General features: G+C 37.3%; 1 protein-coding gene across 1 annotated transcript in view; it reads right to left on the bottom strand.

The window, feature by feature from the left end:
• The window catches only part of LOC138059026 (eukaryotic translation initiation factor 3 subunit D-like), a 16,162-nt gene that overhangs the window by 5,269 nt on the left and 893 nt on the right, over positions 1-10,000 (bottom strand). The window contains exons 3-11 of the mRNA XM_068904519.1: positions 8,986-9,125; positions 8,577-8,717; positions 7,777-7,901; positions 5,847-5,979; positions 4,726-4,821; positions 3,932-3,980; positions 3,028-3,241; positions 1,218-1,347; positions 169-308 (exon numbers count right to left, since the gene is read on the bottom strand). Coding sequence (XP_068760620.1) covers positions 169-308; positions 1,218-1,347; positions 3,028-3,241; positions 3,932-3,980; positions 4,726-4,821; positions 5,847-5,979; positions 7,777-7,901; positions 8,577-8,717; positions 8,986-9,125 — 1,168 coding nt within the window. The remainder of the gene's footprint in view (positions 1-168; positions 309-1,217; positions 1,348-3,027; positions 3,242-3,931; positions 3,981-4,725; positions 4,822-5,846; positions 5,980-7,776; positions 7,902-8,576; positions 8,718-8,985; positions 9,126-10,000) is intronic.

The raw sequence follows: 10,000 nt of genomic DNA, 5'->3' as shown, positions 1-10,000 counted from the left end.
GCGTGCTCCAGTCTCTGGAAGTTGCAGTTACGAACGTCTCGTAAGCAGTAACAAAAGAAAGTCTACAAAATTCAGGTTTGGACGGAATTTGAAGTGATGTTTGAACCCATGACGCTTTCTTTCCAAGGGTTAAAAATCAATACATCTTTGATACAGCACATGCTTTACCCTAATTTGAGGTATTCCGATCCACCGAGTATGGAACTCACGGTCCACTTTGCCAGTTTACAGCTGTTATTCCTCAGTTCTGTGGCTAAAACAGCACCGCGCTGTGAGTCCAGTTTCTGACGCCAATCCACACCAACTGCCTGCATAGAACCCAAAAAAAAAGCCACATCAACTCCGTGGATCACTGCTGGTAACATACATTTAGAACTTACATCATACTTGGAGAAGCTAACAATGAAAGTCGAATTAAAACCCTAGAAACTTTATCTAAACCAAGGCGAAAAAACAAAAGTCACAAGATCTCCGATAGCTTCTGATGAGCAAATGATCAGAACCCGTCTAACCTGAGCATGCAGACAACAGACAAACAGTGTATCCTTCTATGGATTTTACTCCACTTTGTAAAAATCATAGAAGGCAATTTTAGTGCTACAAGCCTCAAGTTTCTCTTGCTACCAAGGTACAAAACCTGTATCTAGATGATTCATTTCCACACCCACCCTCCACATGAACCAGGCATGTGAACAGGTCCAGGCTTAAATACTTTCCTCAAATCTGCAGTCACAATAAGTACATTGTACTAAAAATCTTGTAATGATTGCTGACGAGGATGCAAAATTAGCTTATTTTGGGGGAAATTTACCTGTCTTATCTACATAGCAGGTGGAAGACACTTTGAGTTCAGTGTACATGTACATGTACCTAGTACGTGTATACAAATGTAAAGTACTAAAGTTTAAAATGTTTCATACTGCAGGATGACTATTGCAGTAAAATAAGCCGAAAGAAAGTCCTGCTTAATGCCTTTGCCTCAGGTCTCATGATGATTAACCTGGAAATCACAATGGGTAGTTCTTTAAAGGTGAATAATTATTAATTTTTGTGTTCTCGAACGTTAATCAGCAGTCAACACGTCTGAACAAAGCATGTGTACAGTGTTGTTAATTTTAAACAAAAAGCCTCTGCAACACAGTGAAATACAACACAATGCACTGAATGAAATGAGATGCATTGCAATTTAATACAATACAACACAAAAAGAAACACACCCTTGGATCCCACTCATTCAAGGTTTTGACATTGATGAAAGACTCTTCTCCATTTGGTCCCAACATCACAGCATCATATTCACATCTCACAATCAGGTCAATCCCATCTCCAAGATTCCACTTCCGATAACTGAAATGAAATTTAGCAGAGATGGGGAAGTGCATACAGCAGAATCTTAAGTTATGTTTAGTATTGTGTGTCCAATGTGGACAATCTATCCAAAAAAGCGACCTTGAGTTGTGATCATCTCTAAGCCTCCCTTTTCTCCGGGTACTCTGGTTTTCCTCCCTCATCAAAATCTACTCTAGATCAGTAACATCCAGGCAGATACCCTTGTATAGGGTTAACCTCTGGTATCTCTCCCTTTCATTGTATTGAATGAATAAAGTTGGTATTATTATTATTATTATTATTATTATTATTATTATTATTTCCTGCCCTTATGTAAATATCAATATTTCTATTTCATATCAACCATCATTCTGTCATTACCTCATACTATTCATTCTGCACAATTGGTCGAGTTCTGGAAATGGTCAGGGAAGACCAAGTGAATGATGTTTATTAATTTTTTGTCCATAGTGTGCATCTCTTTATCACACAATCCTGAACAAAAAACTAATGACGATCATCATCAATTCTAGATCATTTTTTTCCAACATACTTCAATTTGAACCCAGTTGACATTATACATGTACTTTACCAAGGCATGTGAAAGTTCAACACTTTCTTTTCCTTAAGTTTGAGAAAACCACAAGTACACTGTACTTAAACCTAGTAGTTTTAACGTGTCATGTATGAGGATCTGAAAAAATCTGTTTGCCTAGTGTACACATACAAATACAATACAATACAATACATACTTAATTGACCGCTCCCCATAGGGGCTTTTCAGGGCCAATGAAACAATCAACGAAACAACAGAACACAACAACAACTGTTAAGAATCCCAACCGGCCGGAGGCAAACCAGTTGGCTATTTACATTGTACAAGTGCAGCTGGGAAGTTGAACCAGGTACCACCAGGAACAAATTCAGTGAGTGGTCAGAGCGGGTCTTGATCCCAGAATCTCCCGATCTCAAGGCAAGCGCCCTAACCACTGGGCCACACTGCCTCCAATCAACCCTAACCCTAACCAAACAAAAGCTCTTGATTACAAAGTGACAGATGAAAGGAGTTTTGAAATGCATGTATTATGGAGACTCAAAAGAGAAAAAAGTTTGGCTTTAAGTTTCAAAGCAAACACTGTAGGTTATGATAATTATGCCCCTGTATTTTATTTCAAACACATTTTTTGCTTATACATTGTACAATGTAAGTCACAATTTTCGGACAGAATGATTTCTGAAAAGCAAGGTAAATTGTTCCTTGATCGCAGTAAAGTTACAGTGTTCAGACACTGACTTTTCATTGTAAGCAAAAGACACAAATGAATTGGGAAAACTATTCCAATCACTTCTGTAAAATTACCTGGAACAGTATTACAATTTTCATACAGTGCCCCATTTAAACTGAAAATTGACCCAAACTAGTGATTGGCCAAATTGGTCTCCAAGGAAGAAATTCAAATAAGAAATAGTACACCAAGAGCAAAGCTGTATTAATGTTATTACTATTTTCTTGTCTACATGTATTTTATTTTTCATTTAAAGGCTCTTTGCAATCTTCAGTTTGTTGTCATACATGTAGAAGAGAGTATCGTTGAATAAGTTAAAAACCATTAGGGCCTATTCAAAATATGTGTTCCAATGAAATGAGGTCCCTCCTCCACCCACCCCCACCCCACCCCATTCCTGTTATCATGTTACCTGTATGCCACAGAAGCCACTTGTCCTTCATCTTCATCAGTTACAAATGGATTAGGATTGGGGAACACTTTCTTATCTGGTCCTTTTCTTAAACACTGTTGTGAAAAGTTCTGGTTTATAAATGTTGCTTCAAGACCAAGATTTGTGGGAGAATTGATTCCGTTGCCTTCATCAAAAGATACATCATGTGCTGTCTCACTCACTGTAAGCAAATCTAAGAAAAAGCAAATTAATAATTTATGACCAGTTTACACTCAATGATTTACCTTTATTTTCAGCCAGAAATCCAAGATACAAAATAATACAATATTGTAGATAATGGTTTGGAACCAGCCTGACATGTACAAGTATTCTACAGTATTCAGCATTTGAACCTTGAGAAACAAAAATTCTAAAGAATTTGTTATCCCGAACGAGGTTAGTTGGGCTAATTTGAATATGAACAAAAGCATAATTTAAAGTCAGCCATTTTTGCATAGAGGCTATGTATTATGGCCTCTGAGAACTACATGTAAAGTACAAATAATTGTAAAGAGAAAATGAGATAATGACTCCGGCTCAGAGGAAATAATCCTAGTGTAGAAATACAGATGTCTGGTATTGTAAACAACAATAAAACAAAAGCAACATACTGTGTTAAACCTTTCTAATTGATATGATCTTGGAGAAGAAAAATTGAAAATCTCAATAGACAAAACACAACTCTCTATCAGCAATGTCACCAAGATAAAAATTAATACAGCAAGAGTAGTGTTGTAAATTACAGTGCAATTATACAAATTTGTACTTATGAAAATCAAAGCACAATAAATAAGAAATCATAAAATTATTTTTGTAGAACTCTAAACCAGACATTACTCCCATACCAGCAAGGGCTCAAAACATGAGAAACCGCTGCACCTACCAAATTCAGACTCATCTCGCTTGTCAAAAAACAGCTTTGAACCAACACGCTGTGAAAAAAGAAACACAGAAATTATTTTCTTAATTGAGGTGATACAATTTCGCTGTGAAAAGAAATGTCTCAAAACAAGACACGAGTTAAGGTGGCTGAACACAATTTTCAAGTTCCTATGCCTACACTGTACATGTGCCCACTTTTCACAAGAGTCAAGGTTAACCACAGAAGGGTTTATTGTCGCATTTTGGTTCGTGCTGTTGCTTTTTGTTTATTTTTAAAAAAATCCAGCCATTAGATTTTTTCATCGCTTGCATGCCCACTACAAACTCACATAAAATCCTTTCTGTCAACAAAGTTCTAATAAATTTTGACAGAGACAGTTTTCGTAATTCACTGTGCATCGTTTTCACTGCAAATTCCTTCTGTTGAAATTCAGATTTTTTGTGATAGATCATTCATGTTGTTTCTGAACAATTTTTTTCTTGAAATTCTTTGGAACGATTGAGTCTGCAAATGCACTCAGTCTCAATTTTTCGAGCAACTATGCATGTGCAGTATTTAGCTGGGTTCCTTGGCTTCCTCTTGTTTGAAAATGAACAACATGCAATCAGTGAATATACGGGTTTCCCCTCTTTTGTTGTAACCTGGTAAAATTTTGTCACAATCACCTCTATGTTTGCTTTACTTTTTAAAAGCCTCGCCAGCTTTTAAACACGCAGAAACTGTGTTCGGCAACCTCAAAAATGTACAGTACATCATATCACAGTGGTCATAATAATTATATTATAATATTCTACCTGGACAACAATGTCCCATGAGTAAAGGGAGCGTGTAGAAGCCATAAGTGTTGCAACGATGGCATCAGTTGAGAAAACATTACCTTTTGACAGCAACTAAAATTTAAAAAAATACATGATTGTATTCAACTATTAAGAAGACCAAGATAAGAGATGCATTGTTTCTACCTTGGGTTGCCATGAAGTGACATCATGACAGTATTTTTTTTTAAGAGACAGAAGTTAAATAGTATTTTATCAATTGGAATAAGTTTTGATTGCTCCCCATACATGACACAATTTTCGCAGCACTCAATTCACCCTAACTTTATTACTCTCTGTATGCAAATACATTGTACACGTTCATGCATGTAACTTTACAAAAAAAGCAATGCAAAATACAAAAATAGCCATCAATTTACAAATTAAAGGTTAGAATAACTTAAGAACTTACAGTTGAACCTCTGAACAATCAAGGCTGCTGTAGATAATTTCTTGTCAAGACTCTATGGATCTCTACGCACACCTACCCTACACAGACCTTAAAAAGTGTAGAGCTGGAGATACTTGTACAATGTACTACAAGTTGCATTGTATCTTCCCGGTAACCATTAATTTCCTGAATAATTATGCTTAATTAAACCTCAGCAAGTAGTCCAGTTAAAGCGAGTTTCAATTGAGTGTCATACAACAGAAACCAAAGTAATTACTTTGGCCAATCAAAAAGGACTGAGACAATCTGGCAAACCAATCAAAACTCGAAGTAATTACACGTAGCCGACACAAAGCGCAGGAAAATGTGCACGCGTGAGCCACGATTGGTTTTGGTTTCACTTCTGATTGGTTGAAAAAATGGCGCGAGAACTTTGAACCAATCACTGAGTGAAGTAATCATAAACCAAAGTAATCATCTAATTACTTTCGACACTCAATTGAAAACCGCTCTATAAAGGTCTCATTAATTAATAATTTGTCTTACATGTATGTGTACATGTATACAATACTACTGCCATGTAATTAAAAACATTAACTTTCTGGCTTTCAGAATTACAAAAATTAATGGTGAATGTAAAGTGAGGCATAGAGACCTTTTTTGTATACATGTAAATACATGTACATGGAATAAACATTATACACTGTACCTTCCGTATAATGGGATCATCGGTTGTTGTCACTTTGTGAAATATTCTGTTAACTCCAGCCAATGGGACTTCGCTCTTAGTTGTAACACGATCGTAACTCTTGTCGTAGTATTCTAAACTTCCGCAAACATATCTACGTAAAAAAATTAACTACTAAAATTAACTTGTCTCCTTTGATAACTGCTAAGGCTTTCACCTTCCATATAACTTATTATTAATATTACATCGACAGGAGTGTTTTACTGCTAACTAAAACACTCATAGAATCACATACATGTAGAATCACTACGACCACTACTGTACGTCTGAGAACCCAGTATTTTTTGTATGCAACACAAGTGGTCATATTGAGCAACAATGTCACAGTTCCCACCTTTTTGTTTGTATTAATAATACACTGTACCCAGTACTTAATGTATTAAAGCCTACTTTTTAATCTCTACCATGTAGATAATAAAAAGAAAATTACATGCATGATGTTACAGTGTAGCTCAAAGATACGAATTAATTTTTATGTTCTCATGGCAAGAACAATATCTCACGAGTGAGCAAACTGTATCTTCTCGCCACCGTATAATTTCCTCTATAATATCTGCTGGACTCCAATTAATTACAGCTGTACAGTAAACACCAGTAGATACACACAAGCCACACTCCCAGATAAGATGCAGCCCAAGTTTTGGGGCTCAAGATTCAGGAAAAACAATTCTGATGGAAATTCACACCTGGCTTCATTCTGTGACGGACAGTATTAGCGTAAAGTAAAATCCATGTCACCTTGGATTGATCATTCAAGTGGCGCTCTACATGTACATGTAAGTAAGACTCAAATATGCATTTTAACCCAACCAATTGCAGACAAAGGATAATTATGTCAACTTGTTTGGAAACAAGGCTGCTTTTCCTGGTGAACTTTTCCCCCAGCATTTTTTCAGGGAAAGTCTGTAATGTTGACAGCACGTTGTTTATATTTTGCTAAGTAGCCTGGTATTTTGCAACTAAGAAGAAAGAAGCAGTGTGGTACATACATACTTAATTGACCGCTCCCCATAGGGGCTTTTCAGGGCCAACAAAACACTACGAAACCATAGAACAGAACAACATTGAACAACCACTGCTAAGAATCCCAACTGGCCGGAGGCAAACCAGTTGGCTATTTACAAGTGCAGCTGGGAAGTTGAACCAGGGACTACCAAGATCAAATTCAACGAGTGGTCAGAGCGGGTCTTAAACCCGGGATCTCAAGGCAAGCGCCCTAACCGCTGGGCCACACTGCCTCCTGTGGTATTTCTGTGTTCGGGGAAGATCGATCTTTGTGAAAGTGACAGGCCATCAGCTACACAGCTAAAAGCTTTGTACAGTAATGGAATGGTGTTTCCTTGTCTTTCAACCTTCACCTGTTCAAGAAAGGCAACTCTAAATCGTCTAAAATCTGACCTACATGTACTGACAGCAACGGCTCCTTTAGCCTAACCCTAAGTAGTGAACAATTATCATAATGTTTACATAACTTACTGCAGTTAACACAGACTTAATTTTGGGTGATTGTGGAAATTAAGAGATTCCTTCCAAGAAGTTCTCATAGATAAGCCATACTAAGCATATTGAATGGAGGAAAGATACATGTACTTGGCAATGTACATGTAATTAAAAGGAAAAACAGCTCACTTCTGGTTGCTGTCCACATCTCTCTATTATTACATGTATTATTATTATTCAGTGCTTACAATGTAAGCTCCCTATCATTATTCAGTGATGTTGCATATGAAGTAACGAATTTTGAAGAATGAGGTGGGTGCTACATGTACCTGGCAAGGCAAGCCATGGCAAAATCATTTTCACAAAATAATAATAATTATTAAGTACTACATGTATAAAGCTATATTTCACAAAAGCTTGGGCCCAGTCACCAAAGAAATTTTCAACTCACAAATTATCTGGTTCCCCCACGCTTGGCAGGTTTAGTTTTGAAAGCCGAGGAAAGTCCATCTCACCATCCTCCAACACTTTCCATTCTTCACGCACTGCTACAGATGGAGCTCTCTTGTGTATATTCTTAAGGGTTTCAAACAGATACATTGTAATTATTACCCTTACATGTAGATACATGTAATACAGAATAATTATAATGTGAAGTATATCCATACCATCCTTACAGTTTATGCATCACGAGTCATACATAAAAGTCAGTAACCGTCATAATAATGATGACGATGATGATGACGATGACGATGACGATGATGATGATTATTATTGTTATTAATATTATTACTATTATTCTAGAGCGATTTTCAATTGAGTGTCATAAAACCAAACCCAAAGTAATTACTTTAGCCAATCAGAAAGGACGGAGACAATCCGGTAAAACAATCAAAACTCGAAGTAATTACATGTAGCGGACACAAAGCGGGGGAAATTGAGCACGCGCGAACCATGATTGGTTTTGGTATCACTTCTGATTGGTTGAAAAAGTGGCGCGAGAACTTTGAACCAATCACTGAGTGAACTAATCATAAACCAAAGCAATTTGCTAATTACTTTCGACACTCAATTGAAAACCACTCTAACAGAACATAATTAATACATGTAAGTTAAAAGTGCAATCAAGAACAGACAAGTAAATTACACATGTACATGTATATAAACTGATTACAAACAGAGCTATGAAAAGATTGTACCAGGGACAAGTTTAACATTTTACCTTAACTTTCTTGTTGACACTCTACTCACCACAGCTTTCTTCTCATGCCACTGTCCCCGGCCATAGTTTCGCTGCATTTTGCGAGAAAACTTCTGACGGTTTTGGTTTTTTGACAAACTCTGCATTCCTCCTGGATACCTCTGGTTTCTCTGGTCTTTTCTTGCATTCCTCTAAAAGTAAATGCATGGTCATGTACAGTACATGTCACCCATAATTTGGTCAACTTTGCATCAGTACTGTATGTTAAATGCAAATGCAATACAAGTAAATTCTTCTTCATTAAAGTTACCAATTAATTAATACAATGATACAGATTTTTCATTATCACCCAAAATTATGGGCATCTGTCATCACTGAGCACCACCAGTTTTCCTCCAAATGTCATTGTTATGAGACTCAATGTTAATGAGTGTGCACAGCTCTTTCAAAACAACTAACCTGTCCAAATTTATTTCTGTTCCTTTGGTACAGAGGTCGCTGAGGACGGGAAGTATCAACAAGTTGAAAAGATGACTCATCCTCTTCATGGTAATATGAGAACATTTGACTTCCTGTTCCAAACTGTGACTGGTACTTATCTAAGAGAGAGAAGAAAAAAAGGTAAAAGGGCCTCACAATGGCAATGACTGGTGATGCTACTGTTTAGAGTCCTTCATCGCTCATTATTGGTCTTATATGCGCACATGTTCATGTTCCTCACCCCCAAGATCTTGAACTACATGTACAATACACTGTATAGTGATGTTTCTCATGACGTCACCCATTGTTATTAATACGCTAACAAGAACCTACAGTAACTGGCTGTTGAAAAAATGGGTAATTGTGAAGAAGAGCTCCCCAAAAAACCTGTCGGCCGACTGTCGGTCAACTGTCGGCTGACAGTCGGCCGACTGTTGCCCAACTGTCGGCCGACAGTTGGGCAACAGTCGGCCGACTGTCGGCCAACAGTTTGTGTTATGTTTGAGGCCAAAGTGTCGGCCGACTGTCGGCCAACAGTCGGCCGACGGTCGGTGACCTGTTGGCAACCTGTCGGTAACGTGTCGGTAACCTGTCGGCGGGGCATTTACTTGTCTATTGCTTCTAAACTACGCAAAAAGAGTTAAAGGCAGTTCATAACGATACCTTGAGCAGTACTTATACTACTAATATGGCTTTTGTCCACTGTTTTAGCGTTGGTTAGCGTTACTTGCCCACGTTGTTACCTATTCATTCATCCGCCATGCACAAGGTTAACATCATTGCTACATACATGACATACCATAAGAGGCCGCGTTGCATTGTAGGGCGATTTGAACAAAAGTGTTTGTATTGATACGTAGCTTATGGTTTTAATCTTTAATCTTTAATCAAATTAATTGTTTTCAGAGTTTTTAGCCGAGTTTTCGATTAAATTATCTTCCAATGTGATTCTTAGATTGTCTGGTGTGTTGTAAATTACGCAAGAGACATATCC

The sequence above is a fragment of the Montipora capricornis genome, chromosome 8 (assembly GCF_036669925.1).
Source record: "Montipora capricornis isolate CH-2021 chromosome 8, ASM3666992v2, whole genome shotgun sequence".
NCBI lineage: Eukaryota > Metazoa > Cnidaria > Anthozoa > Scleractinia > Acroporidae > Montipora > Montipora capricornis.
The sequence above is the reverse complement of the archived record's forward strand: the minus strand, read 5'-3'. Positions and strand labels throughout refer to the sequence as shown.